Here is a 13257-nt window from a genome sequence, read left to right on the forward strand (position 1 = left end):
GTCACACGCACCGCCACTTCCGCCATACGCAGGGACGCACCTTCCGGTTCAGGTCCTCCGCCGCTAAGTCCGCTGGGCCGGTGGACAGCGCTTCCCGGAAGTTGCCCGACTGCCGGCTTCCGGTGCAGTAGGGAAAAATGGCTGTGGTCCCTGTGATCCCGACTCTGGCGCGGGTGAGAGAGCTGAGGTTTCTAGGGTCCCGGGAGGGCGGCAGCTAGGGTGGAATCCCATCTTTCTCTGTGACCCGGGAAACGGGAAGGAACATTCAACTGCCCGTTAGCCCCAAGGCAAGGTCAGGTCAAGGCGAGGCTGACCCCAGGAGATGGAGGTCATTTCCCAGCCTTTGGGGATCCCTGGAAATGTGCGGTCGATGGTCGGTCATAGGGCGACAGCCAGTTCCCACCTCACCTACTTCCCCGGGCAGACCGAGCCCAGTCCCCAGAATGCCCCTCTCTCCCTACCAATTCTGAATTCTCCAATGCCTGTCGTGATTGTGTACTATCCAGGGCTTTATCTCGTGTTTCCCAGGCTGACCTCGAACTCCTGAACCTCCTGCCACACCTTTCAGAGTAGCTGGGATTCTTAGCCTTTTTTTTTTTTTTAATGTAAGCATTCGTCTGTGTACACTCTTGGTACTGTTTTGTTTTGTTTTGTTTTTCTTGTCACATCTCTTAAATGTTTGTGGACATTTGTTAGCTTGTCTAGAGATATTTAATTTTTTTTTTCCTTTTGAGGCCAGATGCCTGGGCCTCTAATCCTAGCTCCTTGGGAAGCTGAGACCTTGAGGATCCATATTCGATGCCAGCCCAGGCAGGAAAGTCCATGAGACTCCTATCTCCATTAACCACCACAAAAAAAGCTGGAAGTGGAGCTGTGGCTCAAAGTGGTAGAGTGCTAGCCTTGAGCACAAAAAGCTCCAGGAGAATGTCTTGGCCCCGAGTTCAAGCACCAGGACCCATGTGTACACACACATACACACAAATCCCATTTTGATTTCCCTATGGCCTTTTGGTTGTTCAAATGTGTGTTGCTTAATTTCTACATATTTGTGGATTTTTCCAGTTTCCCTTTTGCCATTATTGATTTCTAGTTTTATTTCAGTGTGGTTAAAAGTGTGTCATTAAATTTGTTAAGATTTGGTTTAACACAGACACTTCATCATTTTAAATTTGTCAAGGTTTGTGTTTTGTGATATAATGTACAGTCTTTCATGGGCATTGTTTCTGTGTGCACTGGACAGCAAACTCTACTCTGTTGTTGAGTGGAATACTCTTTGTGTCAACTAACTATTTATACTTAAGTTTTATTGTGTTGTTCAAGTTCTCTTATTTCCCTTTCTTGTTGTTGTTGGTGGTGGTCTTGAGGATTGAACTCAGGGCTTGGGTGTTGTCCCAGAGCTTTTTTCCTCAAGGCTATATCACTCTATCACTTTGAGACATGGCTCCACTTCTGGGATTCTGATGGTTAATTGGAGATAAGAGTATCATGGACTTTCCTGCCTGGGCTGGCTTTGAACTGAGATCCTCAGATCTCTGCCTCCTGAGTAGCTAGGAGTACAGGCGTGAGCCACCAGCATCCAGCTTCTTATTTTCTTCTTGATCCGCCCTCTGGTTATTCTGTTATTACAGGTGAAGTATTGAAATTGACTGTTGCTATCTTTCTTCCTTCGGGACAGTCAACGTTTACTTTATATATTTGGGTGCTCTAATGTTAAGTGCACATGTAATTGTATTTTGCTGGGATAGTTTCTGGAAAGATTGGTTAGAAAGAGTATGAGTGTTCTTTGGCTGATGGTCTTTTCTGAGCCTCACACTTCTAGCTTGGGGCAGTAAAGTGGGGACAGCATCCACATACTTATTTTCTTTCTTTTCTTTGTCAATCATGGGGCTAGAACTCAAGGCCTGGATGCTGTCTCTCTTTTGCTCAAGGCTAGCACTCTACCATTTGAGCCACAACACCACTTCCAGCTTTTTCTGTTTATGTGGTGCTGAGGAATGGAACCCAGGGTTTCATGCATGCTAGGCAAGCACTCTACCACTAAGCCACATTCCCAGCTTTAGCATAACTTCTTAGTGACCAAACGAGATTTATTGCATTGAATGCCTCCTGAGCGTTGAGTAAATGATGGATGGTAGTCATGGTTACTATAAAGATGTGGTTTGTTTCAGATGCTGTCAAGGCACAGCCTGCTGTCTCCTTTGTTCAATGGGACACCATTCAGACGCTTCTATAGAGGTGATAGCCCATCAGATTCCCAAAAGGACATGATTGAAATCCCTTTGCCTCCATGGCAGGAGAGAGCTGATGAATCCATAGAAACCAAAAGAGCCCGGCTGCTGTATGAGAGCCGGAAGAGGGGGATGTTGGAAAACTGCATTCTCCTGAGGTAGGGAGCGGGAGTTTGGGTGGCACTCCTCTCCGATGAGAGACAGCCTTTGCAGCCTCTTTTTCCTTTGTGTTTTCAGCCTGTTTGCTAAAGAACATCTGCATAACATGACTGAGAAGCAGCTGAACCTCTATGATCGCCTGATTAACGAGCCCAGTAACGACTGGGATATTTACTACTGGGCCACAGGTATGGGGCTTGTCACGTGAGAGGCTCATCTAAGTCTGAAGTTGTGTCCTAGGTGGTACTATCCTTTCATTCATGTAATAAATACAACCAAGCAGGCCAGTGTATTCCAAAACGTGCAAAATTCATGATTTATCACTTAAGATTCTTTTTTTTTTTTTTTGCCAGTCCTGGGCCTTGGACTTGGAGCACTGTCCCTGGCTTCTTTTTGCTCAAGGCTAGCACTCTGCCACTTGAGCCACAGCGCCCCTTCTGGCCGTTTTCTATATATGTGGTGCTGAGGATTCGAACCTAGGGCTTCATGTATACGAGGCAAGCACTTTTGCTACTAGGCCATATTCCCAGCCTCAGTTAAGATTATTTGTGGGTTTTTTGTTTGCTTGTTTGTTTTGCCAGTATTGGGGCTTGAACTCAGGGCCCAGGCACTGTCCCTGAGCTTTTTCACTTGAGGATGGCATTCTGCCACTTGGATCATAGCTCTCCTTCTGGCTTTTTGGTGGTTAATGGGAGATAAGAATCTCACAGACTTTCCTGTCTGCCTTGGCACTCCTCAGCCTTCTGAGTAGCTAGGATTAAGCCTTGAAGTCACTGACTGGTTCCAAGAACATTCTTTGTTTTTGTTTTTTGTTTTGTTTTTGCCAGTCCTGGGGCTTAAACTCTGGGTCTGGGCACTGTCTCTGAGCCTCTCTGTGTTCAAGACTAGTGCTCTACCCCTTGAGCCACAGCGCCACTTCTGGCTTTAGTTTAGTTTTAGTTTTCTGATTAGTTTATTGGGGGTAAGAGTCTCACACAGACTTTCCTGCCTGGGCTGGCTTCAAACCATGATCCTCAGATCTCAGCTTTGTGAGTAGCTAGTATTACAGGTGTGAGCCATCCTTGCCCAGCAGGTTCTATTTTTAAGACAAAGTTGAAACATTCTAACTTAAGCAAAAAGGGAATTTAGGGGCTGGGTATATGGCCTAGTGGTAAAGTGCTTGCCTTATATACATGAAGCCCTAGGTTCGATTCCTCAGCACCACATATATAGAAAAGGCCAAAAACGGTACTATGGCTCAAGTGGCAGAGTGCTAGCCTTGAGCAAAAAGAAGCCAGGGACATTGCTCAGGCCCTGAGTCCCAAGCCCTAGGACTGGCTTAAAAAAAGGGGGAGGAGGGCAAGATTTAGCTCAAGTCATGCTGACTACACAATAGATCATTGAAGTCAGTGTGAAGATCGATTAAGTCAATGTAATTTGGTGTATCCTTCTTTCCTTTCCTTTGCTGTTTTTTAGCCTTTTCATTACTAATGGTTGGCCAATACTTGATAAAAACAAGTATTCTCAATTCCTAAAAGGAATGCTGAAATCTACTGTTACAGTTGTGGATTTGTCTGTTACTCCTGTTATTTCTCTTAGTTGCTTTGCCTCACACGTTTTGAAGCTCTGGTGTTATGTGCAAACATTTAGGATTGTTATATCTTCCGGATGAATTGTTTCCTTTAGCAGTGCATCTCTCTATCTTTACCACTGATCATGGCCCTTTTTCTGAGGTGTCTGGTAGTAATCTTTCTTTGATTAATCTTTGCATGGTGTTTGGCTTTTCATCTGAATTAGTTTCCTCTTGCAATCAACACAAACCTTAAATAGCATTCATAGTTTTTTAATGTCAGAAGCTATGTTCAGGTCCCATTCTCTGAAATCAGTGTATCAGGGGCTTCTCCGTTTCCTGTGGAAACTCTAGGCCACAGTTCATTTACAATCTCATGCAGGGTCCAGATTCATTTCCTCGCCCAGAGAACTGAGATTCCCGTTGTCCTGCCAGCTGTCCAGCTCCTTCAGCTTGAGTCCTTGCCACACGGCCCCTCCCCTTGATGCTCCCTCTCCCTCTAGTTGAATCTCTCCGACTTCCTCCTTGCTCCCAGCTGGAGAGAGCCTTGCTTTTGAGGAGCTCATGTGACTAGGTCAGTCCTGCCTGGATAGCATCCCTGACTTTTGGTCAGTTCTGCCGCATAACATAAACTAGTTGCAGGAGAGAAGTACCAGATCCAGAGTCTATACCAGAGGAATGGGGTGCATCAGGAGCCATCCTGAAAGTCTGCCTAGCATGCTGTTCTTTCTCTCCATCGGGAAAAGCCCAAGTGTCTTTATTTCCCCCTTACTCTCACACCACAGTCAACACAGCATTGAATTGAATTCTGACTGGGCTCAGTCCTGAAGACTGCCTCCCCCTTTCTGATACCAGGTGCAACCTCCAGTGCCTCTAACCAGCTGGCTATAAATCGGGGTTCCCACAACCCCTCACCTCTTGGGTTCAATTGATTTTCCCCAGCAGTTCACAGAACACATGGAAATACCTTCTTACGTTATTATAAAGGAACTTAAAAAAGGACACAGTGAAGGAAAGCATGAAGTGAGGTAGGGGAGAGGGGTGGGCACTTGCCAAGGGTCTTCCATGCCCTCTCTTGGAGCCACCTTCGAGGAACCTTCAGGTGTTCAGCTACCTGGAAAGTCATCAGTCCTGTCTTTTCGGGCTTTTGTGGGGACTCGTGTGCATAGGGATGCTTGCTAAGAGACTCGGTGGGAAACGCAGGAGGAAGTGTCAATTCAGATCCTTGCTGCAGCGTTCTTTCCTTCAAGGTAGGAGATGGTGCTTCTGGGATGAGCAGGGTCTTAGGTCAGGTCGGAGAATTTCTTCACCGCAGCTCCAGGACACTGTCTGCTCTGGGGAGAGAGTGATAAGCCAGGAAACACGGCTGAAAATGAAAGCACGCACATGTAAGGAGAAACTGAAAAGCGAAACAAAGTTAGCCTCTACCACTTTGAGTCACAGCATCAATTCCAGTTTTCTGGTGGTTCATTGGAGATAAGAGTTTCACAGGCACTTTTCTGCCTGGGCTGGCTTCAAAGTGAAGTCCTTAGAACTCAGCCTCCTGAGTAGCTAGGATGACAGGGGAGAGCCTTCAGTACCTATTGCTTTTTTATTTAATTTCAGTATTTCCATTTGACATTCCTTCTAGCTCCCTGCTGGATGGAGTTCGTCATCTTTCCAAACACCTTGTCTGTTTTTCCCACTAGAGTCTGTAACATAGCTTAAATTCCCTGGGGTAGTTCTAACATCTGAGTCATCCCAGAATCTGTGTTGATTATTTGTGTTCGACAATATGGGGCTTCTTTTACTTTTGTATGTATGTGTATCGTATAATTTTTGTTTGTTTCTTTGAGATAGAGTTTTGTTATGTGGCCCCAGCCTGGCCTTCAACTGAGCAATCTTCCTGCCTTGGCCTGCCCAATGCTGGGGATTCCAGGTGTACGGCACCACGTCCGGCTGTATCACGTAATGTTAGACATCACGAGGAAGACATTAGAGACTGAGATGGGCGGAAACTTTGGCTTGAAGTGTGTGGGTTCCTCCCAGGATGTTAGTGCCAGAGATCAAGGCAGTTGGGTTGAGAGTTGAGCTCAGTTTGCATTCTGGTTTTGCTTTGTTTACCTTCAAGGCATCATGAGCCTCTCTTGTTCCCATGTGTAGTTTGCTGTTTGCAAAGGTATTTGTGGTGCTCCTGTTCTACCTTCATATTCTGGCCTTCCTGTATTCCCGTGCCTCAGAGGGAATTTCTCCATACTCCTACCTGCCCTTAAAGAAGACAGCTGCCCGTCAGTTTAGGGAAGGAAAGGTTGGCATTCTCTCAGGCTGTGCCTATGAGTTCTGGAGCTGCTGCCCCTTATCTCAGGATTAAAAGGTGTTTTCTTGTTTGTTTTTTAAGACTTTTTTGGTAGTGTGTATTAGTTGTATAAGAGGGTACTTGTGTCTTTTTCATACATACACAAGTGTACCCCAATCAAACTCCCTTCCTCTCCTCCTCCTCCTCCCCCTCCTCCGCTTCTGCTTCTACTTCTGCTTCTGTTTCTCTTTCTTCTGCTTCCTCTTCTTTTTTATCAGTCCTTGGGGCTTGAACTCAGGGCCTGGGTGCTGATCCTTAGCTTTTTCGCTCAAGGCTAGCACTCTATTGCTTTGAGCTATAGCACTATTTCTGGTTTTCTGGAGGGTAATTGTAGATAAGAGTCTCACAGACTTTCTGTCCAGGCTGGCTTCTAACCTTGATCCTTAGCTTCTTGAGTAGCCAGGATTACAGGTGTGATCCACAGTCACCTGGCTCCTCTCCTCTTCTTAAAGCAGCTTCAACAGGGCTCTTTGTTCTGTTTTCATATACGTTAATGAAGTACTTAGACCACATTCTCCCTCATTCACACTCCATTCCCTGCCGGGCTCTGGTCGCCTCCCCTGGCACAGGGGTGTCAGGCTCTACTCTAATCGCTCCCTTTCTCACCCTCTCCCCTGGTCACCTGACCTGCAGGTAAGGCCAGAGTGGAGTGGGGGGCTCAGGAAAGACCTCAGCTGCACGCGGCCGTACGAGATCCCTTTTCCTCCCTCCTTACCCACCAAGGAAGCCAGGTGCAGACGGATCTCAGAGATGCTTCAAGAGCAAATCTGATTTAATAAGGGAGTGGCTAACAGTTGATATAGTAGGGGTGATGAGAAAAGGGGTGATAGACCAGGAGCTGGCCATAGGCTGGCGAGCTTGTCATAAGACCCCCTCATGAGCTAACGTCACCTGCATAGCACCACCCCATGGGCAAAGCCCACGAAAATGGGGAGCACATGGGCTGGCGAGAAAGTTGGGGGGCTGGTCGCAAAGCCAGTTCTTCTGGTTCCTGACCCAGAGAATTGTGGCCTGCTTCTGCATTCCCCCAGGGCTGGGGGAAGGGCGGCGGTCTCGGACGCGCTCTCCTCTGCCCTTCCCCCTCAGGGCCAAAGCTGAACCCCCAGCAGTTCCCTCCACACTGGTACCTGCTCCCCAATAGCCTGTTTTACTTTCCTATATATATTTTTTGAGTATATATTAGTTGTACAAAGGGTTTTCACCACCATGATTCATATGTACACATATTATATTTAGACAGATTAGCTCCATCTGTTCTTCGTCTATCCTGGTCCCCTACTTCCCTGTGTCCAGCGGTTTTCAGTGAGTTTCCTTATGCTCTCCTTTACTCTTCTACTCTTCTTCCGGTGCACCTAGGATCTCACCTGAAAGCTGAAAGAGAAAGGAGTTTTGGACCTGCTCTCAGTCTTTAGAGGCTTTCATTGTGTAGAGAAGAAGGGCCTTCTGGGGCCTTGTGCTCCTTCTCAAGGGGACTGCTCCCCTCCAGGCCTGCCCCTCTGAAGCAGGCTTTCTCCAGCCTCCTGCTCCACACCTAGTCTCTACCAGGAGCACACCGGGTATGGGGGTGGGGGGCAGTTTCTCTTGTGTCTGGAGTCCCCAGGGCTGGCTCATGCTTGGCTTTGAACAATAAACCGTTTTTAGCTGAATTCTTATCTGTTCCTCCCTTACCCACTCCTCCTTTTCTTCCTCTTCTTTTCCTTCAGAAACCCTGGGGCTTTAACTCAAGGCCTCACACTCCCAGGGCTGGAGCTCTATCACTTGAGCCACACCCCAACCCTGACTTTTTTATGCATATCTGCCACCTGGGAGCCGGTAACCTCTTGGAAGGACTTCTCTTTTCTTTGTTTTGCCAGTCCTGGGGCTTGGACTCAGGGCCTGAGCATTGTCCCTGGCTTCTTTTTGCTCAGGCCACTGCATCACTTCGGGCCTATTCTGTATATATGGTGCTAAGGAATCAAACCCATGGTTTCATGTATGCGAGGCAAGCACTCTACCACTAGGCCATATTTCCAGCACAACTTCTCTTTTCTTACTCATTGTATTTCATTGCCCTGAGAATTCAGTTCTTTGACAGCTTCAAGAAAAATCATGCCAGGCACTGGTGGCTCACACCTGTCTGTAATCCTAGCTACTCAGGAGGCTGAGCTCTGAGGATTCTGGTTCAAAGCCTCCCTGTGCAGTAAAGTCCATGAGATTCTTATCTCCAATTAACCACCAGAAAACTGGACGTGGTGCTCCAAGTAGTAGAGCACTGCCCAGGGATAGCACCCAGATCCTGAGCCCAAGCTCAAGAATAATCTTGATAAATGTTTTCTGGCTTTTTCTTGTGTTAAAGCAGGTATAATACTTGTTCCAATTTCTATATCATAAGGGGATGTCTGGCACCCGTTATTCTTATTTTGATTCTCAGAACCTGCCCCCCCCCCCGAAAATCACTTTCCAGGCCCTGTGTTGAATATGGGAGTTTCAAGGGTTCCCTCTCCCAGCATTGTATCAGTCCGGACGGAGGGCAGTTCCCATGCACATGGCCTAAGCTTTGCCAACTAGAGGCTTCACGTGGAGTGTGCAGGCATAGCAAGTGTCCCAAGGGTGAAAGAAACTTGGAGGTGACAGCAGTTGCCACACTCCTGTGGCCATCCTCATTTCTTTTCTCTATGCCTTTGTTGCTTGTCTGAAGTTCTGTGTGTCTCTACTATCGCTATCCTTCCAATAAATGCCTTTTTTGCTTAATACTAGAGTATTTGTTTCTGTCAGTTATCACCAAGGACCTCTAACTAAGAAATTCAAGGGCTGGGGATATGGCCTAGTGGCAAGAGTGCCTGCCTCGGATACACGAGACCCTAGGTTCGATTCCCCAGCACCACATATACAGAAAACCGCCAGAAGCGGTGCTGTGGCTCAAGCGGCAGAGTGCTAGCCTTGAGCGAGAAGAAGCCAGGGACAGTGCTCAGGCCCTGAGTCCAAGGCCCAGGACTGGCAAAAAAAAAAAAAAAAAAAAAAAAAAAAAGAAATTCAAGCCCTTGTCCCACAAATTTATAGATTAGAAGGGAAGGGCTGGGGCTGTAGCTCAGTGGTAAACTCCTTTTCTAGCATGGATGAAGTCTGAGTTCCATCGCTAGTATCATGGTGGGGAGGGGGAAGGGAGGAGAAGAAAGGAAGGAAGGAGAAACAGTAGCAGTATGGCTCAAGTGGCAGAGTGCCAGCCCTAAGTGAAGAGAGAGAGGAAGAAAGGGAGGGAGGGCGGGAACACAATAGAGTGATCTCCCAACACCTGAGAGGAATTAATTTCAAGCCCCCTAGTGGATATCTGAACTTGTGGATAACACTGAGCCCCATACATCGCCTGTTAGCGCCTTGTACCAGAGTTAACCTGTGCCTCCATAGCCTCTGCCCTGTGCCTCTGCATCACTACTCTTGTGCTTTGGACCATTACTAAGTAAAAAGCAGTTACTTGGATGCAAGCTCACAATACCTTGACAGTCAAGGCCGGATACTTAGATGACTGACTGCAAACTACTGGTAGCAGATGGCACGTGCATGTGAGTGTGTGTGTGTGTGTGTGTGTGTATGTGTGTGTGTGTGTGATGCAACTCTAAGCAGGACTGCCTAGGATTTCATTTTGCTAGCCAGAATAGCATGCAAAGTTGACTTATTATTTCTGGAGTTTTCCATTTAATATTTCCAGTCTGTGGTTGACTCCCAGGTAAATGAAACCATGAAGCCACAGATAGGGAGGAGTAACTGCACCTGAGAAACAGCTGGAAGGCCAAGCGCAGAGCAAAGCGGGTGAGCCCAAGATTGCTCAGGCCAGGGGTCAAGCAGATTTGTTTGTCAAGGACCAGATAATAAATATGGAATCTTGCTGTCTTACTGTCTCAGTCACCACTCCCCAGTTCTGCCATTGTAACACAAAAGGAGCTGTGGACCTTGTGCAAACTGTGAGCAGCTGTTCCAACAAAACTATTTACAAATAGAGGCCACCAGCTTGCTGCCAAGCCCTGCTGAGCCTAACATCCCGTCTAGTGAGAGGAAGGATGGAGAGGGTCCATGGATACATCTGTGGTTCTTGGCCAGAGCCAGGGTTTCCATTTTCAGGGCCCGTACCCGAGCATTGACTGATGGTGACATAATGCTTTTCTGCCCATTCTTCTCTTGTAGAAGCAAAACCAGCCCCGGAAATATTTGAAAATGAAATCATGGCCATGCTGAGAGAATTTGCAAAAAACAAAAACAAAGAGCAGAGACTGCGCGCCCCAGACCTCGAGTATCTCTTTGAGAAGTCGCACTGAGCTAGCTGTGTGCCACTACCCTCCCTGGCTCAGTCTGTGGACGGTAACTGCCTATGACACTGGCTTTGGCCTGCTGCTTCTCCCCCTTCCAGCGATGGTCACCCCTGTCTCCTGGGACTGGCATGTCAATGTTCAGTGCCACTCTTAACATGCTTTTGTTTGGTCCTGAGCCTCCACTTTGGTTTGTCAGCATCTAGCACCTGAGCCTTGTGTGGCTGCTGGGGCGCAGGTCGGCCACAAGAGGGCGCTGTAGGGGAAGCCATCGTGCGAGGCCTGGCCTCAGCCCCAGGGTGGGCAGTGAAAAGAGACAGCCAGCGCCAGCTGAGTGCTGTGTGCTGAGTGCGGCCAAGGAAAGCTGATCCAAGCCCCCTGAGCAGACCCCTTCAAAGGCTCAGCAGGCAGAGGAAGGGCAGCGTGGGCCCCCTGCATAAGGGTGAACCTCCTCGTGGTCAGTTTCTGTAAATGCACACTTTGTAAAGAGGAGGATAATTGAGTATTAAAGAACACTGAGAAAAGGAAATCAACAGGTCTCCCATTGTCACAATGACTTCCATTGTCTCCTCTCACATACCCCACAGTCATGTTTCTAAGAGAGTTTTACAAGGTCACAGGCACAGGTTTGCTTTCCGCGTGGCCCCTCATGAACTTGCTCCTCACTCCTGCCATCTGCGTAGCCATTACCTCATGAAGTAGCAATACACAAGAAGTAACACATTAGAACAAAGCTGCATGGTTAGAGTTGTTTCCCGAAGGGGCTTTGCCTGGCATTTGTTAGAAATGGCAGTCACTCGGATCAGCAGAGAGAATCCTGAAGGGTTTACGAGAGGAAGGCCGGAATTGATGAGCGTATGGCTGGTGATGGCAGAGCTACTGGCAGGGAGGAGGTAGGTTCTTGAGACTGTTGCGGGCCGGTGGTGATGGGGTGTCAAAGCCTTGTCAGGAGCCCCGCCTGCCCCTGGGTGTTGGCTCAGGAGGGAGGAGCGAGCCAGCCTTTCCTTCCATAGCTCCTCAGAGCTCAGCGCCCTCACAGGCAGTGGCCTAGGCCTATTTCATAGGCAGAAAGTTGGCTCGGAAGGAGGAAGTCAGCTGTCCAAGGTCAGTCAGTGACTCAGTCACAAATCCAAAACTTGAGATCGCTCCGTATGCCTCAAGGCTCATGAATGTTCTGCTAGCAGATGCTGCTTTACTGCGGGAAACAGAAACCCATGCCTCTGAGGATCTTGCTGGGAAAGTTAAGGCAAACAAACGATAATTCTGACCCGAGATCTCCTCCACGGGGGAGGCCTCAGCATAACTTAGGAGAAAGCAGTGCAGTCCACTGGCTACAAGTTCAATTCCCGGCTCTGTTGTTATCTACTGGATCAATTCATTGGCTCCAGCCTTTGTTTCCCCCTCTGTAAAGTGGCAGTGACACTCCTGCCTGTCTGGCAAAGCTGAGGAAAGGAGACCCAGGATGCTCTTACGTGAAGGACACTAAGAGAAGATGACAGGAGCCTGTGGTCCCCTAAAACAAATCATCCAGCACATCGGCACAGTCATCGCTACACGTGGGGCAAATTCATCTGCAAGTCAGAGAGCCAGCCTAGTAAAGTGTCTCTCCAGCCAGGGAAGACTGGAATGAAAACAGCCCGGTGACAAGCCCGGTCCTTTGATGGAAAAATCAAGCACTCTCACATAGAGCAAGAAGCAGGAGTATGGCTTAGAAGGCAGGAGCGGGAGCTTACGGGAGACTCTGGCCATTCTCTCCGGCCCCCTCTGATGTCTCGTGGGGAGAATGTTAAACAGGCAGTTTATATATAGAAACCTATCTGGACTGGGAGATGCGCACACGGATCGGGCGGTGACTTTACCCATTTATCCTGGGCCTGTTACACAACAGGCTTCCGAGGCCAAGTGTGCGGAGTGGGCCTCGCCCCCACCGCGAGCTGAGCCCTTCTTACCCCGATTTTGTCTCCTTTCACCTCGTATTCAGCTGCCCCACCTGGGAGTGGCACACTTGTAAAGGAACGGTGCTCTGCCTCGGCTGCTGGCTTGTGTCATTGGGGAAAGTGAGGGACCTTGCTAACCCCAGCTGCTCCGTGTGGGACCCAAGGGTACTATGGAAACAGTTTTCCCCTTTATTAGGCAGTAAGTAAAACTAGGCCAGCCACAGCACTTTTTTTTTTTTTAATTTAATAAACATATAGAAAAGGCCAGCAGCTCCCAAGGAGGCATGGGAAGAGCAGCCCGACGCATTCCTCTCTGACACATGGCTCCTCGCTGACCTCCTTCTGAGCCTGCGCGGGCTCAGGAGTGTCTGGCCCGCCTCGGGCGGTGCGGGGTGGTCTCCAGGGTCCTCTTGGAAGGGCTTCCGCACGACACATCAAACTGGGTCAAGGCTGTTCCTTCTCATTTCCTCGCTCCCTCATTCGAAGTTTTCAAACATCCGTTTGCTAAACACCTTGTGCCCAGGCTTTCTGTGCCTTAGGTAGAGTGTGTCTTTGGGTGGGGGGGGTGCACATTGGAGAGGTGCCTCTCCCTGCTTTCCACAGTATGTAGAGATCCCCCCCACATCTGTCTCTTTAGATAGGACAGCACTGATCTATAACCCAGTTTATATTTTTAAACAAAGCAAGAACGATTCCTGTGAGATAGGCGAGCGTCTCACATTTATCCCTCGCTCCACCTGCTGCTCTGTGGCGAGCGGGAGAGAGGAAG

General features: G+C 48.4%; 1 protein-coding gene across 2 annotated transcripts; it reads left to right on the top strand.

Annotated features, from left to right (window-relative positions):
- Positions 1-16: 16 nt before the first annotated feature.
- On the top strand, positions 17-10724 carry Sdhaf2 (succinate dehydrogenase complex assembly factor 2). Of its 2 annotated transcripts, none has more exons than XM_048359570.1 (4): positions 17-173; positions 2169-2386; positions 2466-2575; positions 10430-10724. In XM_048359570.1, exons 1-4 carry the CDS (start codon positions 138-140, stop codon positions 10558-10560), a joined length of 495 nt encoding a protein of 164 aa, XP_048215527.1. In that variant the 5' UTR covers positions 17-137; the 3' UTR covers positions 10561-10724. The 2 variants fall into 2 exon arrangements, with proteins under 2 accessions (XP_048215527.1, XP_048215528.1); XM_048359571.1 differs by lacking the exon at positions 17-173 and adding an exon at positions 196-292.
- Positions 10725-13257: the final 2533 nt, after the last annotated feature.

The sequence above is a fragment of the Perognathus longimembris genome, chromosome 13 (genome assembly GCF_023159225.1).
Source record: "Perognathus longimembris pacificus isolate PPM17 chromosome 13, ASM2315922v1, whole genome shotgun sequence".
NCBI lineage: Eukaryota > Metazoa > Chordata > Mammalia > Rodentia > Heteromyidae > Perognathus > Perognathus longimembris.

Bases quoted from the DNA above. Each gene is read 5' to 3' on its own strand.
- Sdhaf2 (XM_048359570.1), top strand. From the start codon at position 138: ATGGCTGTGGTCCCTGTGATCCCGACTCTGGCGCGG. The intron at 2,387-2,465 runs GTAGGGAGCGGG...TTGTGTTTTCAG, and splicing joins GAAAACTGCATTCTCCTGAG to CCTGTTTGCTAAAGAACATC. The intron at 2,576-10,429 runs GTATGGGGCTTG...CTTCTCTTGTAG, and splicing joins TATTTACTACTGGGCCACAG to AAGCAAAACCAGCCCCGGAA.